Here is a 14433-nt window from a genome sequence, read left to right as displayed (position 1 = left end):
TCAGAAAAAAATAATCTGCTTTGAAAACAGAAAAGGTCCGCAAAACAAAACAGTGATCACTAATTAAATCCTTTTTTCCACGTTTTAATCCTGCCAAAAGTGACACATGGGAATTGAAAATATTTCATAGCTTCACATAAATTCATCACTGTTATATTTTACCATTAAAATTCCTTATGTGAGCATCTAAAACTCAAGTCATCAAGGCATATTATCTCATGGATGATACCCATATACTAAATGACCTGGTCACATACATCCTGTAAAATGCAGCATGAGCAGATAACAAATCGTGAAAATTCATTGCGAAAAGGTTAATTTAGAAGTGGGATCTGAAAAAAGATGTCCATAAAAACTCTATTGATTTCTTCATCTTTAGTTGTAAGCAGGTTATGATGTGGAGCAGAAGACCCCTAGACAATTTTTCATGAGGGATGCTACTTGCTTGGCAGACAATATGTGAGCTTCTGAGGCATGTTTGATAAGTTCAGAGACTTGGGTTGATAAAGCCTTTCTACGCATTTTAGAAGCCCAGAGTATCAAGGTAAAGTACCTGTGTGCAAGGCATAATTGTCGAACTGAAATATCATGTGGTGTAGAAAAAAAATTCGTAAAAGCCGCCCCTGATGCAGTATTAGCTACAGGGAGAAGGCTGAAAATTCCTCCTCCGAAGTTATTCACAACAATAACGACGACCGGTGGCTGTCCAGCTCTTGATGAAAAGGAAAACGAAAAAATGCATTAGAGTCAATGTGCATCGACTTCAACCTATGAAAACATGTAGCCCTGATCCTACTTGTATGCAACTAGCATCAAATCTAAATCCTATCTTGATCTGTAGAAAACCATCCAAGCTTACCTTTTGTTTAAAAGTGTCAACCCATTTGTATCATGAAGAAAAGATACATCTCCTACAAGAAGCACCACCTAGTCACACACAAAAATACAATCTGCTTCAAACTTAGTGGATGGGGAGGGAGGGACTACTAACGGTTGCCCAGACTAATCAAATTATCTCAGAAAATAATATGTCAAATCCAAAAAGGAAGAAACAACATGCATAGATGCATATAATACCCATACAGTAACAATGTTGAGTAACAAACTAGGAAACAATCTGTTACTTCTGAAAATGCTTGAGTAGCTCTTCCCCCTCCGTGCCACTTACCATACTTTCACTACATGGTACTGCCCACAAGCCAATTCAAGTAATGGTTTGATTCGCATGAGAGTAACTCAATAGGAGTGGTTATAAATGGATTGAGTCGCAATTTTCTTTGCAATTAGATAAAGCTGTGTAAATTTATGAGACTAGTATATTCCTTGTGAAGGTGTACCACATTCTTGAGTGAGTGCAACCTAGCCTCCATATCTGGAAAGACAATCAAAGATGCAGGAAAGAGTGCTTCTCAATACAGAGATTTGCCTAACCAAGCTAGATCCATAATGCGAAATAACAATATGGACCTTTGGAAGAGAGAAAGAATCACTTTAAAAGTTCTATTTGCGGTAAATTTGAGACTTTCTCCTGTAGTAAGACATTACAAGATGTGGCCAATGGCAATATTCAGACATGGTGTTCAAAGATTAGGGCTTATAGAACTTTAATTTGATGGTAAATGCTCCGATCATTACTCAACTGCAAAAGGATACCTCCTTAGCATACAAGATGAAGAAGCATAATTCAATCATAAATACATAGAAGATTGCTAGGCTCCTGAAAATAGAGCTCAAGAGAACTCTAGGAGAGAAACATAGCCATAGATTGAAGAGGAATTTATGTAGCGTACAGGTCAATGAGTTTATGTAGCCAACTTGATATACTAAAATGGGAACATTAAGCAAGGACAAAAAACTGTAAACGGGGGGGGGGCATGATAAAGGAAGCTGCTTTAATAAGCTATCAAGTGAGTGAGTAAATTATGCCATATGAGAAACCTTTAAAGAGATAAGTAACAGCAGCCCCTTGAAGCAATCATATGACATTAGGTCAGATGGGATTCTGGATTAGTGAATGGGCCCTTTATCATGGAGCTGGCCAGTGCAAGAAAGAAACCTTAAAAGTTAATAGGACAACAAAGAAGGGAGGGAAGATCCAGAGAGGGGCAAGTCAGGGATCCTTCAGATAGTAAATTTAGTACATCAGGAACAGCCAACGATTATGGAGCCTTGTCTTGAGCAATATTTTCAAAAATTAATGATTGCAAGCCGATTAATTTATGAAAGGATTAGGATAGTTCTAGAGTATATGGTACTTTCTGCCAGGTAGCTTGATATATTTAGCCACCACTAGACTGGACATAGCTTTTCTGGTTAGTACCATGTTCCAACATATGGCTGACTAAAAAGAAAGCCATTAGAAGGCAGCTAAGAGGATACTTAGCTACATCAAGGAAGCAAACACTGACATGTGGAGTTGAATACAAGAGATGCAATGATTCAAAACTATCACGGTTTATTGATAGTGTTTGGGCAAGGTGCTTAGATGACAAAAGATCTACTCTTAGATATTGTGTCAGCATTGGATCTCACCGCTTGCCTGATACCATGGAGCAATATGAAACAAAGCACGATTTCTTTATACTCCATAGAAGCTGAATAAACAGCATCTTCAAATGCAGCCTATGATGCTATCTGGTTGAGAAGGATCTAAAATGATATAGGGCTTACTCAAAACGATCCAACTCCATTATTGATGGACAACCAAAGCTTTATTGAATTGGCCAAGGATTCGTTGAAATGCAACACTACTTTATAAATGAAAGATTCTAAGCAATGAAATAGAAATTCATACATTATCCGATAGAAGATCATGTGGCTGACATCCTAACCTATTGGCAAGATTAAGCAAGTAAAGTTTTTCAAGCTGATGGACATAAAATCTTATCCATTGTTTATCAAGGGAGAAGTAGCAATGAGCTATAGAATTAGTTCATCAATTTACCCTCCCAGTGATTCGGGTTAGAATAATTGGTAGTTAGAAATTAGGTCCTAGGTTAGGCTACTCAAGATGTTATGTCATGAACAGTGGTTAAGACTTTTAAGGAGTCACATGATGGGGCATACCTCCACATATATCCATCGTGGATAAAGGGGATGCGTACCACATGGCAGTGTATCAATAGTCTAACTCATGGGCCTCTGCCATGTGTCACATAGATACTGCAATCAACATGTAACTCACTCTACAGCCAAGCAAATTCTAGTATCCCATTTATGTATGTGTTTTGATACATTCAGATCGGGCACAATACGTCAATGTGCCACATAGGAGGGGCTGAAGCAGTAGCTTTTGTGAGACAAGGCATAAGGACGCTTCACCCTCACACCTCACCTCCTCATCTCCTCATCCTAGGGTTAACTATATGATGATCATTTTGCAGCAGTTGTTGCATGTAGAATTGTATGCTTTCATTCCATTGCAGCAATTCATTGTGTGTGCACACCTATCTTACCTACATATGTATGTGGCACGCACTTCAACCTAGAATTGCCTCCACCTCAGTTCTCTTTCATGGATCCAATGTGGAAGAGCTGCAGCAAACAAGGGCACCAAGCCCTAGATCCAGTTAGCCATTGGAGCACAGGGGGTATTTCCTAGTTTGTTGTGGTTTTTGTTAATAGCAGGTTTTCTAGCCTTTCCTTTCTGTGTTTAGGGCAAGCAGAAGAGTAGAAATGGCATCAACCATGCACCTTCCCATCCCTAATTTCCAAAAGGGTTAAGCTTCATAGACTAACTACCCCTTGTGGAAGATCAAAGTCAAAAGTCTGCATGGAGGTAGCGTATTCATATGGATGAGGAAGTAGTATATTCATATGGATAAGGACCTCACACCGTTACAAGTAGAGGAGAGGAGCACCCTCCTACAACAATAGGACATCGCTTGCAAGGAGGAGACGTGGGTAATGATTCAAGATGGAAGACTTTTGATAGGCTCCCAATGGGCATTTGGTCAAGGGGATCTATGAGACTCAGAGCATCGAGACCCTGAACTACACCATTTAGATCTATAATAACACCTTATGGTCAGATCCACGAAATTTCTTGCAGTGTCTACAAAATGTGAGATAAAGTTTTCTACATAGAGACTTGTCCAAGCCTAGAGTGCCCGTTGTTGTAGTCTATAGCAATACATCGGAAACAACATACCACGATGAGACTCAAGAGAACTATGGAGTACGTGGATTAGGATGACTGGTAGTGCTATATCAATCACATCTCACTAGGATGATCTCTGTTGAGAAACGGGACACATATTCCAGATTTCTCTGGATTAGGTTTTGACGCACATCACGGCATGACCTCTTCCTTGCCATATACTATTTCCTTCCTAAGACCTCGCACTTTGCTCTAGACCTCTATGCAGGTGTTGAGACCTCACCTACTTTGCCCTATATTGGGACGTAATCGATTTCTGAAGCTTCTGGAAAAACTTGCTGGTTGTGGAGTTAAATGCAAGGCCGGGACCGGATTCACGATAGGCATAGCTTCTTGATTTTCAAGATGATTTTATTTTATTACTTGATATTCATCTAGATGAGCCATAGATATCCCGAGTATCCGCAAGCAGGCAAGCCCCGATCACCTCTTACAAGCACGCTTTCTTGAATATGGGTAGGATACATAACCATCATTGCAATGGTCTGCGCCCTCCTTGGATAGATTCACCTAGATTTCACACGGGGGGAGGGGGGGGAGGGGCTCATGGGAGTCCTTCCCTTCGCCCTACACATCACTAACTTCTCTATATCCCCGCCACTACTAGAGCTGACCACAATAATCTTTTCTTTAGCATATCTATCCCCCACCATGACACGTTTTCCACACACCATGATGCTGCCCACACACTTTTTTTTTTTTTTTTGGGTAAATCCATGATTATATTATCAGCAAAATTTACATGAGGGTCTCAAAAAAGCAGAGAGCCTCATGACACACACACACACACACCATATATCATGACATCCACTTCGATCATAGTCTATCCCTCAAGTACTCAATGAGAAAACATGAGCACCTAAGAGATACGGCTATGGTGCCTCTAAAGGTAAGTGTGCTTAACTAGAGCTAATCTACGGTGGCTGCAACTTAAATCTACACACGATGAAGAACTAAACTAGATGGCATAGACTCGAGCATAATTAGGTTACAAGATTGAGACTTGTATTCATAGAGAGACTTGAGAGCTCGCTTGATATTATTGCTTGAAATGAACCTCCCCTTTGTAAGAGTGGATACATACTTGCATATACTTGCTCACATGTGGGATAACATCTCCATGTCATGTGATAGCATGCCCTTGCTTCATACCTTTACTCATACCTTTGCCTCCATCTCTGTGCTCATGGGACCACAACAGTCAATACCTTCCCTTGGTCTCATAATGGATTGGCTACTGTAAGATGGTCAGATGCGAGTTTGCAAAAGAAAAGTCGTTGCTACTTAAGGTGGTCAATTGTGGTATTGCAAGATGATCAATACCTCCATTGGGTCATTAGATAGCTACTCTCAAGTGGTCAGGTTTGATAACTAAAAACCAAAATCGACTCATGTGGTGAGCTTTATCTACTAAGCTTTGCTTCTTAATTCATTTTGTTGTTGTCACTCATTCTAGTCATTCCTTGTCGACGACCCCTACGTAGTTGGCCTGCTCATTCTTCAATCTGAAGTCTTCTTCTTTGTGTGCTAGCTTCTTGCAATATTTACATTTTAGCTTGTTCTTCAATCTGCAAATCATTGTGGTATTGACACATCCTTCCACAATGGTAATACTTTGTTGCTTTGCCGAAGATTGCTTGTTCTTCATGATTGTTATTACGTGTTTTGTGTGTGTGTGTGTGTGTGTGTGACTTGGCATATACTGAAATTTTCAGTTGATGTAATTTTTGCTCTGAGGTTTAACTTGTAAATTTTTCCTTTGTACTTATTGGTGGGTTTTTACCTCTTTGCGGGGTTTCCCACACCTAAATATAAGATTTCACTAAAAAAAAGTGTGTGTGTGTTTCTTTTTTTAGGCTCGATATTAGGGACTTTGGACTTTATGGACAGACCGTAATTGTAAAGTATTTAGTGATCCCAATTTTTCTTTGTTTGCTTTCTTTAAGCGTTCTCTGCAGCAATCTTTCTTTGATTGCTTGCAGACTCGCCAAATAGATCAGGATGTATATTTGGCTTATACTGAGATCTTCAATTGATGTATTTTCTAGCGCCCCTTTTTTGAGGTCACTATTCTTGTAATATAATCAATCAAATCTTTCACTATCTAAAAAAGAGTCTGTGTGTGTGTGTGTGTGTGTGTGTGTGTGTGTGTGTGTGTGTGTGTGAGAGAGAGAGAGAGAGAGAGAGAGAGAGATTTCTATGGTTCTTATGAACATGTGAAGAAAATAACTGAACAAAACCTATAGTACATTAAGCCACATCCCAAAATAATCTATTTTTTGTATTTTTATGCAAGTGCTATCAAACATCAGACACCCCAAGAAAAATAATAAATGTATGCATGTATGCATGTAGCTCATGTAAAAGAACACCTATCAAAAAGATATTTACCCGCTGCCTACTGCCAGCTGCAAACCCTATGGCCGTGCTAAGAATTCCATCAATTCCACTTGCTCCACGATTTCCTGCAGTTCGTACTGCTAATTCTGGAAGGGCACGAAGCTCAGAGACTGGGCTTCGTTGCTTATGTATTGTTCCAAGGGCATACATATCAACATCTCGAATTGGCATACTATTCCCAAGAAAAAACGCACAATCCAATGTCAATGAGTTTGCAACGATTTGAGCCACATGAGGTTCTGTAAGACATAATTCTGCATCCAGCTGAAATTTTATCTCTTGCTCGGCCTACAAATAGGACTAAGAAAAGTCAAGTCTCCATTAGCTACTCGTATCACCTCAAAACACAAACACTAAATCTCACATTCAAATAAGACATCACAGGTTTATTTTTTATTCTCCATCAAGTTTTATAAAACGATGAAAACATTCAAATGCCTTTTGTTATGTGCAAGGAAGTACAAGATCTAGAGAAATACCATATGATAGAAAATTTTGTCCAAAATGCCAGGCACTCCCAAACAAAAGGCAGTAAGGAAAGGAGATAAAAACCATCCTAGGAAAAGGAAATGCAAAAGCAGGACCTGATTTCTTTTGTATGGGGCAGCAGAAATCAGAATCATCATAAAAGTACACCCCATATGAGGGGAGCTAGAGCTGTCTATCATATCTTAAAGAACTAGCAAGAGGACGTCAGCAATAGATTTCGGACATGTTTCAAAGACACCATGACTCCGATTGGAATCCTAGAGAGGCCAATGCAAAGTCAAATTATGCATGCATGAGACATGACATAGGACACATGACAGGATATGATTGGAACTCCTCAAATCATGAAATTCTTTTCTTGCAGGTTTCTAGTTTATGGGATGGGTGCTCACGAGGCTTGTGTCCTTCTCCAGCAGACCTAGCGTGCCTTAAAAATAAAGGTCTTGATCCCAACATCTCCCATCCACTTCTTCTCGTGTGAAGAAGCCTGTGATCTCTTGCTGCCAAGGGCCATGTCTCGTGATATGGTATAAGTAGTCAATGGCTCTGCTCATATATGTGTATCCATGGGAGAAAAGGCAGTGGTATCTTTTTTCTGACCTCATAACACATGGAACATCACATTTGAACATGCTCCTTAGTGTCCCCCTCATGTGTGTCACATGGGTGCAGAGCCTCAAGCCTCTATGGCGTCCTGTGGCTGTGATCTTCCAACCTGCCTTAATTTGGAATCTATCAAATGAGGTCCCTGATCTGGACCATAGTAATCCATATTGCATGAAGGAGATGGATGTGTAGATAATCCTGGTGCCAAAATGAAGCTGCAAGTGGAGAAATCTCTCCAATAGTAAGCCATGTTAGTCCCATGTGGCTGAGCGAGAGATATCTGATCTATACTTGCCATAGGTCATTCCAGATGATCTAATGAGTCTCTTGCTATGTGTCAAACACAAGAAACGGTCATCTAGGAGTATTGATATAGTGATAAATGGTCAATAGAAAAAGGCTGCAATCGAACCATCTAGAGATTCGTGCATATCACCATTGCACATCTTAAGCTGCTCGGTCAATCAGAGGACCTCCATGGTGGTCTCTAACCTGCATCTGTCTAACCGAAATGCCTGACCCATTCTAGATAGGTGATTATTTAGAATGACGCACTTATATGGAGGGGTCTCGCAGCAAACAATGCCAAAATAATGTCGTGTGGAGTATACCTACTCCCCCAAATCATAGGAGATGGCATCATGACTTATAGTCTTTCAAAATGAGTCCACTCATCGCTATGGCTAGTAGTACCTAGACCACCCTGGAAGCAAGATCAAGTTTTGGCTGAACTCCAAAAGAGAAGTTTCTTGCTGATATTCTCGAACAAAAGAGCAAACTACTGTGAAGGAGAGATACCCACACCACCCTGGCAGCCAAAATACCTGACTGAAGTACCCCCCTTAATGTCCTCATCACTACCCAAAAACCTCTCTGAGTCCAAAACGTTCCTACCATACAAAAAGTTCCTACCGTCCAAAAAGTTCAAAAAGTCCCACAAAGTACCTATATAAGGTTGCTGGTCAAACGAGGGAATAAAAAAGAAGTAATTTTGTGCTCAGTGCTGGAAGTCTCTCTGACAACACCGTGTCTCTAGTCTCAATACTGATGCATGGCCTCAGTCAAGAGTGCTTGTGCCACTAAATTCATGGTAAACTTAGGACCAGTGAAGGTGTGCCTCAAGTGTACATATGATCTCAGTATCCCAACCGGCTATTCTACAAGTGTGAAAATATCACTTTGGAGCTGAGCTTCAGTAAGTGCTGAAGATCACAACCGTGGTTTTAACTAGGTTGATCTTTTTGTCACGGCTCTCACAGAGAGCCTGCAATGCTGCCAAAACAGCATCTATATCCTTCTATTGTATGCAAGATGAGCATCACATCCTCTCCATATAGCAGGACGGGTAAGATAGATCGTGCCAGAGATCCTCGATCTCCTAGGGTATCCCCAAAAGAAGCCTACTCCTCACGTAGAGGTGAACAAGGGTGGGGGAGAGAGAGCTCCCCTATTTAACCCCAATAGTGCTGCTCACTTTTGATAACATCTTTGTGATGCACACTCTACCTATAACTCGCCTACATGTAGGGTTGTGTGAAACCAAGGGATAGAAATGTGAGTGCAAGGGGGCACGAGCTGATGCTAAACTTAAGTGTATCGCTGCAAAAACGTTAAAACTGAAGTGAAGGTACAAGCCTACGAAGGCTATCCCTACACCCTACCCTTGGTCAATTCATAGGTCAATTTTAAGTTTTATACATATAGACATACATATGTATGTATGTATGTATGTGTGTGTGTATGTACATGTATGTGTATGTGTACGTGTACATGTCTTAAAGAGGGGCATCCCTGTATGTGACAATGATGAGGATCATAGAGCTAATGATCCAGGAGGCCAGGTGGATGTTGATGTCATGGCTGAGGCCTGACAGCTTATACTTTACTATGCTTTTTGGTTTGACTGTACATATCTTCTATGTCTACTTCAATTACTTGCATTACATACAATGTTCAGGGTCTTTGCAATGTCAATAAGTGGAGACTTCTCTAGCACTATGTACATAGAATGCACCCCGATGTACATATCTTCTATGTCTACTTCAATTACTTGCATTACATACAATGTTCAGGGTCTTTGCAATGTCAATAAGTGGAGACTTCTCTAGCACTATGTACATAGAATGCACCCCGATGTTATCTCTTTACAGGAACACAATCAACACTTCTTGGCTGGCCAGCAAGGCCACTATGCTGGATATGATATCTTTTATGCTGATACAATGCATTTTTCGGGGGTTTGCATGCTAGTAAAACATGATATGCAGCCCACGGTTGCTTACAATGACCCTCAGGGTCGATGGATGGTGATCAGATGCATCTATCATGCTGATCTCTATGAAATAGCATCTATTTATGCCTCTCAGACTTCTGCGACAAGAGCTAGAATGTGGGACTCCCTCAAACAATATCCATGGTCGTCCAATGCCTTTTTGTGTGGAGACTTCAATAACTCGCCTGCCATTCAAGACAATACCACTCATCGTTCTCATATGATCCCCACTGAGCTCCGACATTGGGAAGATATGCTTTCACCCTTGAATGCAGAAGATTTATGGCTTTCAACAAGGGATAGAGATATGGGTTATACATATCATCACAATGCCTTTACTCACTACCGGGCTCGACTTGACAGATGGTATTTGCTGCATGCTCACCAGTATGCTAGTTTTACATGTGCACTATGGGTTGATCATTCCCTCTTGCTATCTGATCACTTCCCAGTATGCTTGACATTATCTACAACACGTTTGGCAGATGATATGCCTTTCTTTGGTCGTCGCCTACATCTACTGGGATGCGCAGGGAGATGAAAAGGAAAACAATAGAGCAACAGATCGAAGAGAGCTTGAACAGTGCTTATCTGCTTCATCAACAATTTCAGAACATGGTGAGAGTGGCTGTCTGCCCCCTCCTCTTACATGCTCAGGAGGACATGGATTTTGCTTGGATCAGTCTTGCTCATCGCTTGCAGGCTGTTATTCAAGATTATGGACGGAGTTACATGGGAAACCTCAGGCTTAAGCTGAAATGGGCTCAATCTCACAAGCAACAAATGGATGTAATCAGTTCTCATAGGCAGCTTACCTCCTCTGAACAGGATTCTTGTGCTTATGCGGTTCATATCATCCATCAAAATGATCTTCGCAAATTAAAGAAGTGGCAAATCCGAGCTCGCATGAAACCCCTTTTAAATAAGGGCTGCTCCTCCAAAGCCTTTTTTAAAAGCCTCCATGCGGATAGGCGAAAGGAGGCCATCTGCAGGATCAAGAAAGATGATGGTATTTGGACCACTTCCAAATCAGAATTGGAATTGCAATGTTCTAGTCATTTCCAGCATCCCTTTGCTCCTCAACCTGATCATTTGATGCAAGTGAATGCAGCCAGATCTCAATTTCTTATGCACGTTCAACCTATATTGTCTCGGGAATAGGCTCATGCATTGGAGCAGCCCTTTATGCTTAATGAACTGGATGATGCTTTAAGTCATTTACGTAAAGGCAGCTCTCCTGGCTGGGATGGATTGACTGTTGAATTTTTCCGTGCATTTTGGGGTGATCTCAAGAACACTCTTCTTCTAATGATCAATCATGCTTGGGCAGAACAATCTCTCCCTCCTTCTTGGAAACATGGCCTTGTCAAATTGATCCCCAAAAAAAGATTGTGCGAGACTATGGCTGATTGGCGGCCCATATCTCTTATGCCAGTTATTTACAAACTCATTGCCAAAATGATTGTCCTCAGGGTTCGCTTCATTTTGCAAGCAGGACTTCATCCCAGGCAGTATGGGTTTGTTCCCAGAAGGCAGATTACTGACAATATCTCCAATGCTTTGCTTGCAATTGAGTATGCCAAATATTCCAAACAAGACGTTCTCATTCTGCAAGTGGACATTGCGAAAGCATTTGATACTGTCCATTGGGATTTCATCTCTCAGACTATGCATAAATTGGGATTTGGCCCTCAGCTGGTCCATATTATTTACTGGCTCTATTCTCATGCCACTGCGCAGTGTTTAATTGATGGTGGGTTGACAAGAACCTGGACTATGACCCGCTCAGTGAGACAGGGTTGCCCTCTTAGTTCCTTGCTGTATGCCATTGCTACCCATCCGTTACTGTTGCACATGGATCATCTTGTACATACAGGGCAGCTTCATGGCTTGCAAATTCCAGGGGCACAGTCATTTCTTGCACAGGCATATGCTGATGATTCATATTTTATGCCCAAGAATTGTCAAAGTGACCTCTCTCATTTGATGCATACTCTGAATGATTTTGGCTTAGATGCTGGACTGCATATCAATTTTCAGAAATCAAATCTCCTAGCATTGAAAGAAGCTGATTGGCATATACTTCTTTGGCCAGGCCACATCATCTCTTCCCATACTATTGTGAGGCATCTAGGGTATCCCATTGGCTGGAATATTACCCCGCAACAACAGCTCGACTGGCTGCTTCAAAAGATCAACAAGAAGCTGAAATACTCGCATTTGTCCACTTGGCCTCTGCATGTTCGACTTCGGATAGTACAATCCATCATTATGGCATATGTGCAGTTTTATCTGCCTCTTCTTCCCTGGTCTTTTAAGCATTTGGCTTCCTATATATCCCAGGCTATGGAGATATTTTGGAAAAGCAAATCTCATAAAAAGGCTTTGCGACTACTACCCATGCAGTTTATTTGCTCACCTAAGACCCATGGGGGGCTGAATATTCTCAATCTTCAGATTCACATGCTGGCAAGAAAGAGCACTATGATTGCTGATTTTTTTCAGCAAAAACAGCCATGGGCTATTATGTTAGCAGCCATGTGTGGAAACATGACATCCCATGCATATGGGCATTGGAATACAGATCACTGGGAAGCAGTCATGACCACATTTCAAGGGAAAATTCCTGGTTGTCCTGTTTCTACTGCTTTTATTCATGATTGGAAGAGAATTCTCTCTTATGCTAAATGGACAGGTGCTTCTTCTCATCATGGTAATTCGCTTCGCTTGGAAAGCATCCATTGGAGCAAGGTGTTTGAATCGCCTCTCGCTTTACAGGCACCTATTAAAGCATATAATCTTATGAAATTGGGCATAAGATTTGTTGGAGATGTTGTGGATCAACAAGGTTATATGCTTTCATTTCCACAAGCTTGCAGGACATTCTCCTTGGGTCTACATCATAGGTCCATTTGGAGAACACTTTCAACTATGTTACAACCATTTGTTCCTGTTCCTCCACTGTTTGCACAGGACAGATTACTGGACTGGAATTTGACTTCCTTATCTCCTGCTACCTATTCCCTTTCCATGCATAATCTGGCCTCCTCGATAGTCTACAGATTTCTTCTTCCACCACCATGGATTGATAAGCATGCCAACACTCTTTGGAATCTGGATAGGCCTTTATTTTGGTGGCAATCACGACTCATGAAAATTTGGAAAGCCAAATTGCCATTGAAACAGAGGCTTTTCTTTTGGAGATGTATAGTGGGAGCTTTTTCCATTGGGGTGAAATTGGCAGCACGTCGCATTGCTTCCCCTTCCTACCCCCGTTGCTCTCATCACCGCGAGACAGTTCCCCATCTACTATGGTCTTGCCCGCACTCTCGGATATTGATCACTCATGTCTCTCATTTGTTGCGGCTTCGGTTTCCCTCTATCAGACTTGGGAAACTCTTCTGGATGTTTGGATGCCTCTCATCTCAGATGTCTCCATTCCTCCTTTTCTTTCACTAGACACGTTTCTGGGTACTATGGACCATTTGGACACAGAGATTGCATTCCAAGATGGGCCAACAGTTCCCTCAGGCATATGTTTTCTTCAAAATGTCCCTCAAGCAATCCCTATATGATAGTTATGCTACAAAGGACTTGGATGCTACTAGCCTTGAAGTGTTTTCTGACTGTTTTTGAGTTCTTCCATTAGGCTCTCTTTTGGAGTCTAATGTTATGTACCTTGATTTCATGTTAATAATATAGTTACTAGATTCACAAAAAAAAGTATGTGTACGTGTACGTGTATGTGTATGTGTATGTGTATGTGTATGCGTTTACACACACACACACACACTTTTTTTTTTGTAAGAATAAATACTTTATTGCTATAAAATAATTACATTGATAGTTACTTCAAAAGCAGAGTAACTACTACTCAACTGAAAATCTCAGTATAAGCTATATATACATCATGATCAACCAAATGAGTCTGAAAGCAATCATAAAATGATTGCCGTAGAGATCGTTTGAAAAAAACAAAAGATGAAAAAGTAGGATCACCAAAGACTATGATTTTTGTCCATCCATAGAGTCCACAGTGCCCAGTAGCCCACCCAAACAAAAAATAAATAAAAACCCTGTCTAGCTGGATGAAAACCAAATAACCAGAAGAACCTGCCAAAAGTAACAGTAGGAAATCTCGCTCGAAGCCCCTATCGAATGAGAGCAAGGAAATCACAAGTGTGTGGACAGTGCCAAAAGATGTGAAGCACAGATTCAGCAGAATGTAGACATCTGTGGCAAACAGCTGGAGCAATATGTATATGCGCAAGTAAACTACCCATATGGAAACATGCCAAGTAGGACTCGCCAAAGGAATAGCTGTTGCCGAAGAGGGACTTTATAATGCCAAAGGAGACGCAGCCGCTTTCTCCACCACTTTAGTGGGCGATCCATATGCCAAACAGAATTTGCTCTGTCAGAAATCCAAGGCCAAAGTAACAACACTTTATACAGAGAAGGCACTGTGATATGTGAGAGCTTCAAAGGACCAGATGAAGAGGAAGAA

At 41.1% G+C, this 14433-nt stretch overlaps 1 protein-coding gene across 3 annotated transcripts in view; it reads right to left on the bottom strand.

Annotated features, from left to right (window-relative positions):
• The window catches only part of PHYLLO (2-oxoglutarate decarboxylase/hydro-lyase/magnesium ion-binding protein), a 247108-nt gene that overhangs the window by 15931 nt on the left and 216744 nt on the right, over window positions 1-14433 (bottom strand). For all 3 annotated transcript variants that reach the window (XM_087373141.1, XM_087373148.1, XM_087373156.1), the window contains 3 exons: window positions 6551-6847; window positions 860-927; window positions 554-712 (listed from right to left, as the gene is read on the bottom strand). In XM_087373141.1, the coding sequence (XP_087229267.1) occupies window positions 554-712; window positions 860-927; window positions 6551-6847 (524 nt within the window). The remainder of the gene's footprint in view (window positions 1-553; window positions 713-859; window positions 928-6550; window positions 6848-14433) is intronic.

This window comes from Dipteris shenzhenensis, chromosome 1 (assembly GCF_047967505.1).
Source record: "Dipteris shenzhenensis isolate YYH24624 ecotype China chromosome 1, Dip_SZ_1.0, whole genome shotgun sequence".
NCBI lineage: Eukaryota > Viridiplantae > Streptophyta > Polypodiopsida > Gleicheniales > Dipteridaceae > Dipteris > Dipteris shenzhenensis.
The sequence above is the reverse complement of the archived record's forward strand: the minus strand, read 5'-3'. Positions and strand labels throughout refer to the sequence as shown.